At 41.8% G+C, this 18,014-nt stretch overlaps 1 protein-coding gene across 2 annotated transcripts in view; it reads right to left on the bottom strand.

The window, feature by feature from the left end:
- Positions 1-4,344: 4,344 nt before the first annotated feature.
- Positions 4,345-18,014, bottom strand: part of Sce (E3 ubiquitin-protein ligase Sce) — a 46,158-nt gene continuing 32,488 nt past the window's right edge. For both annotated transcript variants that reach the window (XM_070091492.1, XM_053785416.2), the window contains one exon: positions 4,345-4,868. In XM_070091492.1, the coding sequence (XP_069947593.1) occupies positions 4,642-4,868 (227 nt within the window). In that variant the 3' untranslated portion in view covers positions 4,345-4,641. The remainder of the gene's footprint in view (positions 4,869-18,014) is intronic.

Raw genomic sequence — 18,014 nt, 5'->3', positions numbered from 1 at the left:
AAAATAACAAATTAACCTTCACAGTCATTAATTCTTTGCATAAATTAAAATGAAATATACCAATAGTTCCTAGGTAGTAGGTTGGTAGACAGCAACCGCCCAGGGAGGTGCTACCGTTCTGTCAAGCGAGTGTAAAACGAAAGCCTGTGATTGTTTTACATGATGGTAGGATTGCTGGTGTCCTTTTTTCTGTCTCATAAACATGCAAGATTACAGGTACGTCTTGCTACTTCTATTTACACTTAGGTCACACTACACATACATGTACAAGCATATATATACATACCCCTCTGGGTTTCTTCTATTTTCTTTCTAGTTCTTGTTTATTCCCTCTTATCTCCATGGGGAAGAGGAACAGAATTCTTCCTCTGTAAGCCATGCGTGTCGTACAAGGCAACTAAAATGCCAGGAGCAAGGGGCTAGTAACCCCTTCTCCTATATATATTACTAAATTTAAAAGGAGAAACTTTCACTTTTCCTTTTGGGCCACCCTGCCTCGGTGAGATACGGCTGATATGTTGAAAGAAAGAATACCAGTAGTTAATGGTAAATGAAAAACATAAGCCAAAATTGATTGAACTGACATCATAAACATAATAACGGAAACAATACTTTACCCCATCAGTATCCATGCATTTCCCATTTATTAATCTGTCAAATCAAATATTTTATGTTCAACTGCTTGTTATCTACTGAAGGACTCGTGAATTTGACTCACATATGCCATGGTGTCATCTGCTAGTTCAGCTCTTGGATCTGCAACTTTAGCACACTATTATGGTGTTTATGTATTTATTGTAATCAGGGGGAAGGCACTAAACCCATAGGGGTCATACAGCACTTAAAAAAAGGAGGCATTCAGGTTCAATCCAAGTTAGAGGAGGATAATTCTACATTGGATTGACAGACCCTTGATGACATCAAGGATAAAGCTGTAAGCTTGGCTCTTGAATCTGTGGCTTGTGTATGCTGTTAAGGTGCCGGCATTGAGCTGGGCTCCAGAATCACAGTTTCTGTATGGTAAATATTGTGTTAGATGACAAAGGTATACAATAGTGGTTTGGAATGCATCTTCTATTTCCCATTGAAATTTAGCATCCCTGACTCATAGACTTCATTCCTAATGGATACTGAGGGGGAGAACAATAATTATCAATATAATACTTACTCAAAAAATAATAATCAACAATTCAGTGGAAAATGGCAGCCATTTACCTATGTTACATTTAAAGCAGAATATTAAATATTTATAGATGGAGTAGTAAGAGAAGTGAATGCTCAGATGTTGGCAAGAGGTGTGGGGTTTAAAAAAAAAAAAAAAAAAAAAAAAAAAAAAAAAAAAAAGAGTAACACAAAGTAGTTGTCACAGTTGCTCTTTGCTGATGACACTGTGCTTTTGGGAGATTTTGAAGAGAAGCTGCAGAGGTTGGTTTGATGAATTTGGTAGGGTATGTAAAAGAAGAAAGTTAAAAGTGAATATAGGAAAGAGTAAGGTGATGAGCATGGAGGAGGTGAATGTGTTCAGATATTTGGGAGTGGACATGTCAGCAGATGAGTCTATGAAGGATGAGGTGAATCATAGAATTGACGAGGGTAAAAAGGTGAGTGGTGGACTGAGGAGTTTGTGGTGACAAAGAACTTTATCCATGAAAGCAAAGGGGGGAATGTATGAGAGTATAGTTATGCCAACACTCTTACATGGGTGTGAGGCATGGGTTATGAATGTTGCAACAAGGAGAAGGCTGGAGGCAGTGGAGATGTCATGTCTGAGGGCAATGTGTGGTGTGAATATAATGCAGAGAATCCATAGTTTGGAGATTAGGAGATGTGGGATTATCAAAACAATTATCCAGAGGACTGAGTAGGGGTTATTGAGATGGTCTGGACATGCAGAGAGGTTGAAACAAAATAGAATGACTTCGAGAGTATACAGATCTGTAGTGGAGGGAAGGTGGGGTAGGGGTCGGCTTAGGAAAGGTTGGAGGTTTTGTGTGCGAAGGGCTTAGACTTACAGAAAGCGTGCATGAGCGAGTTAGACAGGAGCAAATGGAGACAAATGGTTTTTAGGACCTGACTTGATGTGCTGTTGGAGTGTAAGCAAGGTAACATTTATGAAGGAATTTAGGGAAACTGGCAGGCTGGGCTTGACTCCTGGAGATGGGAAGTACAGTGTTGGCACTCTGAAGGAGGGGTGTTAATGCTGCAGTTTTATAACTGTAGTGTAGGCATGCCTCTGGCAAAACAGTGATGGAGTGAATGATGATGAAAGTTTTTCTTTTTCAGGCCACCCTGCCTTGGTGGGAAATGGCCGTGTTAATAATAAAAAATAGTTAGAAAAGGGCCCAATAACAGCTTTTGTGACAAGACAACAAATTATCAAATATACTTTGTATGCTGTAGTGTCAACACTTTTAACTTCTGATTCGTTCAGCAAAATGGTCAAGGAGCAAATTAGTTTGTTATCTAAGAGATGCAAGTCAGGGAGGAGAGAGTCAAGTTGCAACAGCTTAACTTACTTAGCCTGGCTAATAATATTTTTTTAAGTCAAACAAAACTGAAGCTTGAATGTAAGATCAAAATTGCTGAAGTGGTCAGAGTTATCTCCAATGACACATGTTCTTTCACAGCTAAATAGGTCCACCTCCCCCATCTTCCCCCCTAAAAAAAAAAAAAAAAAAAAAAAGCTGTTATACATACCATCCAGATTTTCAGGTATGAATAGACATAAGTGGAATAAGCAAAATTGTCTTTGAAAAAACTATCATAATATGCTGATAGACTAATTTGTGTTTATACAGTATACAGATTGCTTTCAAGCTTCATGGAATTATATTAACCCTTGCACCGTCGAGACCCCTGCTGCTTACAAACTTGCTCTCAGTGTCGAAGAATTAAAAAAAAAAAAATTATTTCTTTCTTATGAAATGATAATCTTTTCTCAATGGTAATGACATAAAAAGTATGAATTTTGATGGAAAACTTACAGATTTATGCTCTTGTGAAGTCAGCAGTCTCTGCAATATATGTACGCATCAGCGATTGAGCCCATTGAGCCCTATTTTCAGCCAATTCCATTGTTCCAGTCGACTAAACTCATAGCTATTTCTCTAGAACTCCATTTGTTCTATCGATTGAGTAAAAGAAATTGCCCATTTACTGATTTCAACTACCCAATAAAGAGGTCAGAAATTGGCAATTTGGCCAAACTCACACAAATTTTAAAAGATGACAATTTCAAAATAGGGTCCAGAAGAAACAATGCAGACATCCCTGGCACTAAAATAACATTTTCTCTGTTCATCAGTCACATCTCCAGGCCCCTCTTATATTACTCTTGCTTTCCATTTTGAATTTTTATTCACGCAAAAAATAGAAGACTTACTGTTATGCAGACTACTGCATTACTGTAATAATTGTGTAAATTATGTCAACCCATTTGTGACTGCATATTAGACTGGCCAGTTGTACACATAATGGACGGTGACATCATTTGTTTACTCTTGAACATCAGCAAAACTCGAACATTTCTGCTACTTTTCATCGTGAAACCAATCAAAATTATCTCTAGTTCCATAATATATCTTCCATTCTATCAAGTGAGACCAAGAAAATGAGAATACAACCATAAATACCATACGAAAATACATCTCAAAGTCGGAGTTTTAACCCAAAACCACGGTTGGAGTTTTTTTTTCTCATTATGCACTACGTGCTGCAGGAATTTTTTATACTGCGTACACTGACCATGCAGACCCATTCTCTCACATGTAGGTCTACCATCTTTCTCCTCCTAGATTTGAAGCTGCTAGAATTTTGAGGTATTAGTACGTCACCAACACTGGCTTGCATGCTGTACCTATATGTCACCGACAGTGAAAGGATTAACAAAGTTTCCCATGAATCCAGTATATATGATTAGCACAAATGCCATCTGTATAAATGTGACTTCAGATTTGAGCTCATTTTGTTTTAAAGGCCATACAGTTTCTCCTTAAATACTGCTCTAACCTCATTAATACTGACATTCATAGAAAGTCAACAAAGAAGAGATCTGTACAAAGGAAATCCAGCGGTTGCTCTTCAGTTTCTGGGTTGTGCATTAAGCCAAAACAAAATGGGCACCGAAAAAAAAATGAATACATACATGAAACTATTCACAAGAGATGTTTAGTCTAAATGAGCAAATTTAGTGTATGACATATTTATAGGGATGAGTGTACAACCTCTCACTGTAGGAAGCCATTAGTGTAACAACCAGCAGTGTATGTTGCACAAAACCTTGTAATCTCAATCACACTTCTAAGCCATACCTAGAGGTTGTATTCTGAAAATAAAAGGCAAAAATCTATGTACATTCTTTATAAAGAAGAATTTTCAGATTCCTAAGTTTGATGCCAACACCCAATAGCAGCAATTTCTGAAACAATAGACACAGTGTATATTACAATTTAAATGTTGAATTGCAAGCATACTTAATCTGCATGCCACTCAACCAACAGCCACTGTAGGAAGTTTCTTGCATACATATCTGCCAGTCAACCAACAGCCACTGTAGGAAGTTTCTTGCATACATATCTGCCAGTCAACCAACAGCCACTGTAGGAAGTTTCTTGCATACATATTTGCTAGTTGTTTTCACCTTTAGTTTTTCTTCCATGAATAAAACATTTCCATGGGCTTGTTTACTCTCCAGTATTTTTCGTTAATTTGTTCCAGGGTGAGGGAGCCAACCACAATGATGTACTGATCCGGTGTTGGTGCAATATATATACAGAAGTTGTTGAGGGATGACGGAAGTTCTGTCTCCAGCTCTCCAGTGCGATTTGCAAGAGTCAGTCTCATTGCAAGGTACTTGGACAAGTGATCAACTGTGAGGAAGAAAACTTTATTTTAGTAGCGCTGTGATACCCAGGACACCTCGACACTCACCTCTAGTATGCCCTACACATGTGTTAAATAAATAGATAAATAAGTACAGTGGACCCCCGGATTAAGACATCATTGGATTAAGTAACGTTTTTGCATCAAAATATTGGCTCGGTTAATGACAGTGAATTCGGTTCAAGTCATTCATCCCAAACATGTCCGCATGGCGTGAGCGGCCCGGACACTCCATGTACAGTCAGTGTGCCATTGTTTATAAGCCAGTGAGGACGATTCCATGAGTACATGATAAACATTTTGTATTATTCCATTGTTTTAAGTGCTTGTAACTGCTAAATAAGCCACCTTGGGCCCAAACAAAGCTTCTAGTGCCAGCCCTTTGGCAAAGAGGGTGAAAAACACTACAGAATTCAAGAAAGGGATCATCGCATAATACGAAAGTAGAGTGCGTGTCTCCAAGCGGGACAGGTTGTATAACAAACCCCATACAACCAATACAACCAGCTAGGCCAAGAAAAAGACAATCAAGAAAGCTATAGTTGCATAAACCTTATAGGTAAGGCTTGGGAGGGAGTGACCTTCAGGACTTTTAACTCTGCTTGGAGAAAATTGTGGCAACAATGTGTACAGAATTGAGATTTTGAAGGGTTTGAGGCTGACCCTGAGGAGCCTATGCCAGTTGTCAAATCTATTGTGCCCCAGTGTCCAAGAATTTTCAAAAAAAAAAAATGTTATTTTTTCTTATGAAATGGTAGAGAATCTTTTTGTGAAGGTAATAAAACAAAAAGTACGAAATTTGATGGAAAATTGACGAAATTATGCTCTCGCGAATTTTGATGTGTCAGCGATATTTACGAATCGGCGATTTTGCCGACTTTGACTCCCATTTTAGGCCAATTACATTATTCCAGTCAACCAAATTCTTAGCTATTTCACTAGTATTACTTCTATTCTATCGATTGAGCACAAGAAATCGCCAAGTCAACTGTTTCAACTACAAAATAAAGTGATCGGAAATTGGTAATTTGGCCAATTTAACACAAAGTTCAAAATATTCCAATTTCAAAATAGGGTCCAGAATAAACAATGTAGGCATTCCTGGCACTAAACTAACATTTCCTCTGTTCATTAGTTATGTTTTGAGGCTTTACAAATAAATTCCATTTTGATTTTTTATTCACATAATGAATTTTTATTCACACCAAAAAATAGAAGATTTACTGTTATGCAATATTGTAATAATTGTATAAATATCATCACCACATTTGTGAATGTATATTAGACCCACCAGCTGGCGTGTATTAGACGTGTGAGGTCGTTTGTTTACTCTTGAACATCGGCAAAAATTTAACATTTCCGCTACTTTGAGCTCAGTTTCAAGCCATTTCCAGTGCTAAAACCAATCAAAATCATCTCTATTTCTGTAATATGTCTTCCATTCTATCAAATGAGACCAAGAAATCGCAAATACAACTATAAAAAACATACGAAAAAACACTGCAAAGTCGCTGTTTTAATCGAAAAATCATGATTTCAGTTTTTTTCTCTCATTATACACAGTGTGCTGCAGGATTTGTTTTATGTGGTGCACACATACCACATAGATGTATTCTCTCATATCTAGGCCCAAATGTACCACTCACAGTTTATCAGAGTGAGCTGAGCTCATGGCGTAGATCTACGGTTTGGACCCTGAACGTAAAGCCGTAGATCTACGGGACGGACCTTGAAAGGGTTAAGGGTCCTCTTTCAGGGGTCCAAGGCCCAAATCTGAAGTCACCCCAGTGTCCAAGAATTTTCAAAAAAAAAAAAAAATTATTTTTTCTTATGAAATGGTAGAGAATCTTTTTGTGAAGGTAATAAAACAAAAAGTACGAAATTTGATGGAAAATTGACGAAATTATGCTCTCGCGAATTTTGATGTGTCAGCGATATTTACGAATCGGCGATTTTGCCGACTTTGACTCCCATTTTAGGCCAATTACATTATTCCAGTCAACCAAATTCTTAGCTATTTCACTAGTATTACTTCTATTCTATCGATTGAGCACAAGAAATCGCCAAGTCAACTGTTTCAACTACAAAATAAAGTGATCGGAAATTGTTAATTTGGCCAATTTAACACAAAGTTCAAAATATTCCAATTTCAAAATAGGGTCCAGAATAAACAATGTAGGTATTCCTGGCACTAAACTAACATTTCCTCTGTTCATTAGTTATGTTTTGAGGCTTTACAAATAAATTCCATTTTGATTTTTTATTCACATAATGAATTTTTATTCACACCAAAAAATAGAAGATTTACTGTTATGCAATACTGTAATAATTGTATAAATATCATCACCATATTTGTGAATGTATATTAGACCCACCAGCTGGCGTGTATTAGACGTGTGAGGTCGTTTGTTTACTCTTGAATATCGGCAAAAATTTAACATTTCCGCTACTTTGAGCTCAGTTTCAAGCCATTTCCAGTGCTAAAACCAATCAAAATCATCTCTATTTCTGTAATATGTCTTCCATTCTATCAAATGAGACCAAGAAATCGCAAATACAACTATAAAAAACATACGAAAAAACACTGCAAAGTCGCTGTTTTAATCGAAAAATCATGATTTCAGTTTTTTTCTCTCATTATACACAGTGTGCTGCAGGATCTGTTTTATGTGGTGCACACATACCACATAGATGTATTCTCTCATATCTAGGCCCAAATGTACCACTCACAGTTTATCAGAGTGAGCTGAGCTCATGGCGTAGATCTACGGTTTGGACCCTGAACGTAAAGCCGTAGATCTACGGGACGGACCCTGAAAGGGTTAAGTTTACATTATTATAATCAAAAAGAAGCGCTAAGCCACAAGGGCTATACAGCGCTGCAGGGTAGGGAAGGAAGCGAGGGTATTGGGTGGCAGAAGGGAGGAGGGATGATCAGTAGGTTACAGAAAACAGCGGGGCAGGGGATAGTACGGGGGTAGAGGGTAGCAAGAGATTGAAGTAGAAAGGGCTGAAGGTATCAGAATTTGTGAAGTAAGTCAGTTGTTGTCAAAAAGTCAATGAGAGAGTCCGGATGAAAGGTGGGTCCATCAGCGAGAAGGGAAGGTAAAGAGAGAGCAGCGGAGCGAAGACGACGACGGAGGTAAATTCTGCGTGCTCGTTGATAAAGTGGGCAGTCCAACAGAATGTGGCTGACTGATAATGGAGCCTGGCAATTCTCACAGAGAGGAGCAGGGCGCCTCTCCATGAGATATCCATGAGTAAGACGAGTATGGCCAATGCGAAGACGGGAGAGAGTAGTCTCCCAACCTCGACACTGGTGACAAGAAGACGGCCAGTAACCTATACTCGGTTTAATAGATTGAAGTTTGTTACCGAGCAGAGTAGACCAACGTTGTTGCCAACGGGTGTGAAGGTGGGTAGCTATTGCAGCAAAATAGTCCGTAAATGGAACACCTCTATATGAAACTGGTAGGTCATGTACTGCTGACCGCGCAGCAGTGTCTGCCTGTTCATTGCCCTGTACGTCAACATGACCAGGGACCCAACAAAAAACAATATCTTTATGCTTGGTAGAGATGCGGCATAGCCAAAGTTGGATACGGAGGACTAAGGGGTGAGGTGTATCAAATTTCTGTATAGCCTGTAAAGCACTAAGGGAGTCTGAGACAACCACAAATGATGACACAGGCATAGATGCAATACGGATAAGTGCTGCAAGAATGGCATACAATTCAGCAGTAAAAATACTAGCCGAAGATAGTAAATGCCCTCGTACGACGCTGTCCGGAAACACTGCTGCGAATCCTACGCCGTCAGAAGACTTAGAGCCATCTGTGTACACTTCAATGGCATGAGAATGAGAGTGGAAGTGGTCAAGAAAAAGAGAGCAGGAAGCGACCATAGACAGTTGGGCTTTCGAGCAAGGGAGAGAAAGAACAGACTCGAACAGCTGGAACTTCCCAGGGGGGTAGGGAAAAGTGAGATGCTACATGAACATAGAAAGGTGGTAACTGAAGAGAAGACAAGAGCGAATGTAGGCGAAGAGAGAAGGGACAGAGCAAACAGGGGCAGCAAACAAATAAAGAATGTCTACTAATATCGGTGACCATTCTATAAATTGAAGAATTGCGGAGATCATGAGAGCGTACATAGTAGAGAAGGCAATGGGCATCATGGCGATCGGATAAGGATGGAACATTCGCTTCTGCATAGAGGTTCTCTACAGGGGAAGAGCGAAAAGCACCAAGGCATAAACGTAATCCTTGGTGATGAATGGGGTTAAGGCTAGAGAGAGTAGCAGGAGAGGCCGCTGAATAGATCTGGTCACCATAATCAAGTTTCGATAAAATGAGGGTGGAATGTAGGTGAAGGAGAGTTCGACGATCAGCTCCCCATGAAAGATGAGCAAGGGTTTTAAGAAGGTTCAGCCGGCTGTGACAAGTTGCCTTCAGAGAGGTAATGTGAGGTTTCCAGGATAACCTACGGTCAAAGAGGAGGCCTAGAAACCTGACTGTATCACGTTCAGGGATACGGGAGCCATAGAGGTACAAAGGATGATCGGAGATGACAGAGCGTCTAGTGAAAGTAATTTGGTGAGTTTTGGTACTGGAAAATTTAAACCCATGTGTGGTGGCCCAATTGGAAACACGGTCGACCGCATGCTGGAGAGAAACTGTAATGAGGTGACAGTCAACACCTGCACAAGCAATAGCGAAGTCATCAACATAGTGATAACCCCCAATGCGACCAATTATGTAAGTGCGTTTGTACGTGTATGTTTGGGGGTCTGAAATGGACTAATCTAATTCACAATACTTATGGGAACAAATTCGTTCAGTAATGGCACCTTACAGTGGACCCCCGCATACCGGACGCATCACATAACATTAAATCCGCATACCGATACATTTTATCGCTAAGATTTTGCCTCGCATACCGCTAAAAAACCCGCTCAGCGCTATTCGTCCGAGACGCGTCTAATGTGCGGCCTGAGCCAGCCTCACATGTTCCGCCGGTGGCATTGTTTACCAGCCAGCCTCCGCGGTAACATCCAAGCATACAATCGGAACATTTCGTATTATTACAGTGTTTTTGGTGATTTTATCTGCAAAATAAGTGACCATGGGCCCCAAGAAAGCTTCTAGTGCCAACCCTACAGGAATAAGGGTGAGAATTACTATAGAGATGAAGAAAGAGATCATTGCTAAGTATGAAAGTGGAGTGCGTGTCTCCGAGCTGGCCAGGTTGTATAGTAAACCCCAATCAACCATCGCTACTATTGTGTCCAAGAAAACGGCAATCAAGGAAGCTGTTCTTGCCAAAGGTTCAACTGTGTTTTCGAAACAGAGATCGCAAGTGATGGAAGATGTTGAGAGACTCTTATTGGTGTGGATAAATGAAAAACAGATAGCAGGAGATAGCATCTCTCAAGTGATCATAAGTGAAAAGGCTAGGAAGTTGCATGAGGATTTAATTAAAAAAATGCCTGCAACTAGTGATGATGTGAGTGAATTTAAGGCCAGCAAAGGTTGGTTTGAGAGATTTAAGAAGCGTAGTGGCATACATAGTGTGATAAGGCATGGTGAGGCTGCCAGTTCGGACCACAAAGCAGCTGAAAAATATGTGCAGGAATTCAAGGAGTACATAGACAGTGAAGGACTGAAACCTGAACAAGTGTTTAATTGTGATGAAACAGGCCTGTTTTGGAAGAAAATGCCAAGCAGGACCTACATTACTCAGGAGGAAAAGGCACTCCCAGGACATAAGCCTATGAAAGACAGGCTTACTCTGTTGATGTGTGCCAATGCTAGTGGTGATTGCAAAGTGAAGCCTTTATTAGTGTATCACTCAGAAACTCCCAGAGCATTCAGGCAAAAGAATATCCTCAAGGCTAATTTGTGTGTGCTGTGGAGGGCAAACAGTAAGGCATGGGTCACTAGGGACTTTTTCTATGACTGGTTACACCAAGCATTTGCCCCCAATGTGAAAAATTACCTAACTGAAAAGAAATTAGACCTTAAGTGCCTCCTGGTGTTAGACAATGCCCCTGGTCATCCTACAGACGTGGCAGAGCGACTTTATGGGGACATGAGCTTCATTAAGGTGAAGTTTTTGCCTCCTAATACCACTCCTCTCCTGCAGCCCATGGACCAGCAGGTTATTGCAAACTTCAAAAAACTGTACACAAAAGCTCTGTTTGAAAGGTGCTTTGTAGTGACCTCAGAAACTCAATTGACTCTAAGAGAGTTTTGGAGAGAGCACTTTAATATCCTCAATTGTGTAAACCTTATAGGTAAGGCTTGGGAGGGAGTGACTAAGAGGACCTTGAACTCTGCTTGGAAGAAACTGTGGCCAGAATGTGTAGACCAAAGGGATTTTGAAGGGTTTGAGGCTAACCCTGGGAATCCTATGCCAGTTGAGGAATCAATTGTGGCATTGGGGAAGTCCTTGGGGTTGGAGGTTAGTGGGGAGGATGTGGAAGAGTTGGTGGAGGAGGACAATGAAGAACTAACCACTGATGAGCTGCTAGATCAACTTCAACAGCAAGAGGCCAGACCTGAGGAAACTGCTTCGGAGGAGGGGAGAGAGAAATTGAAGAAGTTGCCTACTTCAAAGATTAAGGAAATGTGTGGAATGTGGCTTAAAGTGCAAACCTTTTTTGATGACAATCACCCTAACACAGCTATTGCAAGCCGTGCTGGTGACTATTACACTGACAATGTTGTGAACCACTTTAGGAAAGTCATAAAGGAACGAGAGGTACAGGCCTCTATGGACAGATATGTTGTGCGACAGAAGTCCAGTGACTCTGAAGCTGGTCCTAGTGGCATTAAAAGAAGAAGGGAAGTAACCCCAGAAAAGGACTTGACACCTCAAGTCTTAATGGAAGGGGATTCCCCTTCTAAACACTAAGACTCTCTCCTCCTCCCATCCCATCAATCATCACCAGATCTTCAATAAAGGTAAGTGTCATGTAACTGTGCATGCCTTTTTCAGTTTGTGTGTATTAAAATTAATATTTCATGTGGTAAAAAAAATTTTTTTTTTTGGGTGTCTTGCACGGATTAATTTTATTTCATACTTTGGGGTGTCTTGCACAGGCCCTCTTGCATTAATTTGATTTCCATTATTTCTTATGGGGCCTCGGAAAATTCATTCGCATAACGATAATTTCGCATAACAATGAGCTCTCAGGAACGGATTAATATCGTTATGCAAACTGCACTAGTAAGAGCAATGGGACGATAGTGGGAGGCATCGTGTCCCGTAGTACCCAGTTTGCGGAAAGGGAGAACAGTGGCAGATTTCCACAGCTGGGGAAGAACTCCTTGTGACCAAATAAGATTGAAAAGGCATAATAGGACTGCAAGGGCTGACTGATGTAAATGTTGTAGCATATGAATATGAATGTCGTCAGGCCCAGCTGCCAATGATCGGCAAGCTGAGAGTGTTGCCTCCAGTTCCTGAAGTGTAAAAGGCACATTATACTGTTCTTCTATGAGAGAAGAAAAGTCCAAGGGTGCTAACTCTCTGGCAGACTTTGAGGAAAGAAACGAGGGGCATAGATGGAGCCCCTACGAAATACGGGCCAGATGATTGCCAATTTCATTGGCAACATCTAGTGGGTTTGCTATATCAACACCGGCAACCCGCAGAACAGGAGCCAGGTCAGGAGAATATTGACCACTCAGTTTTCGTACTTTTTTCCAGACTGCACTCATAGAGGAAGCAGAGGTGATGAGGGAAACATAATCTCGCCAGCAAGTGCATTTAGCATCACGGATGACACGGCGAGCGATCGCACGCTTCTGCTTAAAATCAAGAAGTCTCTCATCGGTTCTATTGTGCCGGTACCTGCCCCATGCAGTGTGTTTCCAACCTACTGCACGAGAACAAGCAGGAGACCACCAAGGCACGCATTTCTGAGAATGCCTGCCTGAAGTTTGGGGTATAGAATGAGAAGCTGCGGTTAAAACTGAGGACGAGAAGTGGAGGACGAAGAAGGAACCTCACTAAAAATAGTTAGTTGAGTAAAGGTTCCAATTTGCCTGATCAAATTGCCAGCATGGGATACGAAGAGGTGGTGAATATGAAGGGGAAGTAAGAATGATTGGGAAATGATCACTGTCATGTAAATCTGGGAGAACAGACCAGGTGAAGTCTAATGCAGTGGAGGAAGAGCAGACTGAGAAATCAATGCAATAGAGAGTATGAGTCTGAGGATCAAAATGGGTGCGAGTACCTGTATTTAAAACACGGAGGGGGTGGGTAGCAAGAAAAGCCTCTAACTGAGTGCCACAGGAATCACAGTGAGACCCCCCCCAGAGGAAATGATGGGCATTAAAATCGCCAAGTAGCAGAAGTGGTGGCGGTAATGACGAAACAAGAAAGGCAATACCTGGGATAGATAATGCCCGAGAAGGAGAGAGATACAAAGAACAGATTATATACCACCTATGCAAGTGGATACGGGCTGCTGTGTAATGCAGCGAAGTACGAACAAATAGCTGATGGTACGGAATATCAGTGCGTAGAAGAAGGGCACTTTCATTAAAGGTTCCATCAGGAAAAGGATCTGAAGAATGCAATAAATTATAGCCTGAGATGAGATAGATAACAGCAGAGTGTAATTTTGGTTCCTGTAAGCAAACACCAACAGGGGAAAACTGGGAGAGCAACATCTGAAGCTCACCCCGATTACCCCTGAGGCCGCGAATATTCCACTGTAAATAGGCCATGATTGGCAACGATAAAGATACCTGAAATCCGCAGGTAAGGGTACCTACGGACTAGAGGGGTTAGAAAAGTCCACATGCGGTGGCAAAGGAAAACGTTCAAGTAGCGAAGGAACGGTGCATTGTGAAGAAAGGAGTTGCGCAGATGGAGAAGAGGAAAGAGAAGGAACAGAGGGTGGATCAGTGTCCATTGATGGTTTGGTCTCTGCAATATATTCAGAGATTGCTTCAAGTGTTTCAGAGTTCAGAGACGTCGTATGGGAGACAATATTGGAGATGGAAGGAGGAGGAGTTTGAGTAAAGATTGGAACTCTAATGGACTGTACCAAGGTAGAGGGGGCGAAAGGGTGGAGGGAACTGGAGAAGTGTGGGAGGGGACAGAAGAGGCAGAAGAGGAAGAAACTTGGGAGGGAACAGCTGAGGAAGGCACAGTATCAGGAGGAGAATGAACCTCCACACTTATAACAGAGCCAGTGAAAGGGGAAGACCCAGGTACAGAGACTGGGAAGGTAAAATGTGGAGGTGGATGAAGGGAAGGAGGGGTTAAAGGAGATTTTTTGGACCTCTGAGAAGTAGAGGGACGATTGGGAGGAGGTGTCGTACGAGGTCTTGTCGATACCGGGGTTTGTGAGGGAGAACACGAAGAAGTGAGGACAGACTGAGGTGTTGAAGTAGGGACGTCTGAGCCCAGGACAGCAAAAGAATTAGATACAGGAGTGACTATGGGACTGGCAACCGCAGAGGAGGCTGCAGAAGATGGGACCCCAGAAGTGGGGGGAAGTTTTGAAACACGAGAATAAGAAACACGGGGTAGTCTCCCTTGGAGGCGGAGATGAGAAACTGCCATAGCATAAGGGAGACCTTCTGCCTCTTTGAGGCAACGAATTTCCCGCTCATTTAAGTAGACCTGGCAACAGCGAGAGTATGAAGGGTGAGCCTCATGACAATTAAGGCAAGAGGGAGGTCGACTGCAAGACGTATTAGAATGGTCATCGGCACCACAGACTGGGCATTCGGCTATAGATCTGCAATATTTTGCTGGGTGGCCAAATCGCCAGCAATTTCTACTGTTGGGTGTAGGGATCACCTTCCGAACTTGTAACCGATGTCCTGCTACATAAACAGAGGATGGGAGTTCACGGCTGTCAAAAGTTAAACGAGCCACATTGCAAGCATATCGTCTTCGCCCACGGGCAGGAAGAACATAAGTGTCTACCTTGAGAATTGGGAGATCTTGGAGTTCCAGCTGTTCGAGAATGTCATTGCCACATGTCTGGAAATTCTGTTGGACTATGGTATGGGGCAGAATAACAGTACCACTACAAGAATTGAGGGAATGATGTTTTTCGATAGTGATAGGAATAGTATCGATATGTGAAAGAAGAGAAAGATCATGAGCTTGGGTAGAATTCTGGACTGTGATGATGCGCGTACCACTCTTAAGAGCATGAAAGGAAATATCTCTACCAACATGGCGTAGGAGCGCTTTGCCAATACTATGGTCGGAAAGATAGGCAGTAGAAGAAGTCGGTCTTAAAGTAAAGAATTTAGTCCATTGTGTGGTCCGAAACTGAGTGTGGAGAGGGAGTGCATGACGTGTCGGTCTTTTCCGAGTAGAATGGGAAGGTAACAAAGTAACATCATCAGGAGATTGTCGTTGGCATTTAGAAGTGTGACCAGAGTCGGTCCAACGTGGGACAGGCTGGCGATTCGAAAATCGCCACACCATAGAGGGAGAGGCCGGAAGCATAGTCAAAGGAGGGTGGAGGCCAGACAATTCGAAGGAGTTAGTCGAAACCCCGGCACCTGAAGTGGGTGATGAAACAGCACCAGGAAGAGGTACAAGGGCCTTAGGAATGTCCAAAGAATGGCCAAAAGACGAGGCGAGGTCAGAACAGGGTGAGGTAACAATAAGGGGCCCGAGTGTAGTGGGGTCATGGATTTGGGACTCCATGGTTAGGTTACTTCTTTCTTTTTGTTTTTAAGAAAAAAAAATTAAGAAGAAAAGAAAATAAAAAAAGGGGGGACCGGGGAGGGATAGTTCCTAGGAGGAATGAAAGGGCCAGAAATCTCCCTCCGCGCCCAAGAGGACCTCAGCACCGCAAGTAGTGCAGATGCAGCATGGAACCCGTGCCATACCCTACCCTTCATGCCAGTAAACCAGCAATCCAGGATAGCAACCTCACATCTGCCGAGCTACCTCGGTGGACAAAAGAGAGGGCGGCCGGATATCCGCCACAAAGCATACCTCCTTTGGCCACCACCCCCGGAATCCGAAAGGTGGCTTCCAAAGATACACCCGTCGCCCGAAAGACACCCAAAGCCACCCTCCGGGGTACCGGAGAGGGATCGGGACATCTCGAGGCGATGCAGATTCCATAGCAAACTACGCCACCAACAAGAACCTCAACGGAATGGGATGGACCCTGGTACCCCTTCCCCTACCTAGGAACTAGTGCGCCTGTGGGAAAAATCCCAAAGGCCAAAAAAGGAAGGGCAAAAGGGAGGGGTGGGGAGGAGGAGGAAAGGAAAAAGGGAAGGATGGGGAGGATGGGATAGGGAAAGGGGGATTGGGGGGTAATTAGGTTCGGTCTGAGGAAGGAGACCAACAGGTCTAATTCCTCAGACCAAGAGCCTCTTCACCCCACCAAGGAGCCCCAATTGAAGAGGCACAAATTTCAAAAGGCCAATTTTCGAATAGGGTCCAGAATAAACAAGAAAGACATTCCTGGCACTAAAATAACATTTCCTCTGTTCATTAGTCACGTCCCCATGCCCCCCTTACATTCTTTTGCTTTCCACTTTGAATTTTTATTCTCACAAAAAATAGAAGATTTACTGTTATGCAGACTACTGCATTAGTGTAGAAATGGTATAAATAATATCAGCGCACTTGTGAAAGAACATTAGACTCACCAGTTGACGTGTGTTGGACGCAAAGCATGATTTGTTTACTTTTGAACTTTGGTAAAAATCGAACATTTCTGCTACTTTGAGCTCAATTTCAAGGTACTTTTCATTGTAAAACCAGTCAAAATCATCTCAATTTCTGTAATACAGTAGGGCCCCACTTATATGGGAGGTTAGGTTCCAGGCTACCGCCATAAAGCAGAAATCGCCGTAAAGTGGAACACCCTTTTTTTCCCCTTATAAATGCATACAAATACACTAGATAACAAGTTTACACTAACATATATTAAGTTAGCAATAGAACTAGGCATCAAAAAACAATAAAAAACTACAATACACACATAGTGCACTCATTAACTTAAAATATTTATAGTCTTAATCTAAGGTGAGACAAGTAGTATTTATTGTAAGAAATCAAGTGTGGTATGTATGGTAGTCAGCCGGGCTAACATACCAGGCCACCCTACCTACACATAATATTCTATTACATTTAAGCATCCCAGTGATAAAATGCAAATACAGTTTACTCATTACTTACCTTAAAATATTTGTAGTCTTAATGTAGGGTCAGGAGTGAGTAAACGAGATAAAACAAATATATATATGAGAGAGAGAGAGAGAGAGAGAGAGAGAGAGAGAGAGAGAGAGAGAGAGAGAGAGAGAGAGAGAGAGAGAGAGAGAGATAGAGAGAGAGAGATAGAGAGAGATAGATAGAGATAGAGAGATAGATAGAGAGAGATAGAGATAGATAGATAGAGAGAGATAGATAGAGAGAGATAGAGATAGAGAGAGATAGAGATAGATAGATAGATAGAGAGAGATAGATAGAGAGAGATAGAGAGATAGAGAGAGAGAGATAGAGAGAGATAGAGAGAGAGAGATAGAGAGAGAGAGATAGATAGATAGAGATAGATAGATAGATAGATAGAGATAGATAGAGAGATAGAGATAGATAGATAGATAGAGAGAGAGAGAGAGAGAGAGAGAGAGAGAGAGAGAGAGATAGATAGATAGATAGATAGATAGAGAGAGAGAGAGAGAGAGAGAGAGAGAGAGAGAGAGAGAGAGAGAGAGAGAGAGAGAGAGAGAGAGAGAGAGAGAGAGAGAGAGAGAGAGAGAGAGAGAGAGAGAGAGAGAGAGACAGGCGCAGAGTTATGTAAACAAACCAGGCGAATGTAAGTTTTGTAAACAAAGTGTACACGTCTGGTTTGTGTACAAGTTACATTGTGTACAAGTTGTCTCTACATTGATACGGTAGAATAAATAAAGAACAACACTCCCATTCTCATGTAACACCATTTTTAGAAGAAATGATGCTCTGAGTGAAGGTAGTGGAAATAAGTCACTCTGATTTTTTTTGGGTTATCCCAGGTTCTCTACACATATGCTGATATGTATGATAATCTATGTAACTGTATTTGTGTATACCTGAATAAACTTACTTACATACATACGAAAGGAATAATTTTCTGCAGTTACCCCCAG

Source organism: Cherax quadricarinatus, chromosome 35 (genome assembly GCF_038502225.1).
Source record: "Cherax quadricarinatus isolate ZL_2023a chromosome 35, ASM3850222v1, whole genome shotgun sequence".
In the NCBI taxonomy this organism is placed as follows: domain Eukaryota; kingdom Metazoa; phylum Arthropoda; class Malacostraca; order Decapoda; family Parastacidae; genus Cherax; species Cherax quadricarinatus.
This window is presented reverse-complemented; position numbering and strand designations above follow the sequence as displayed.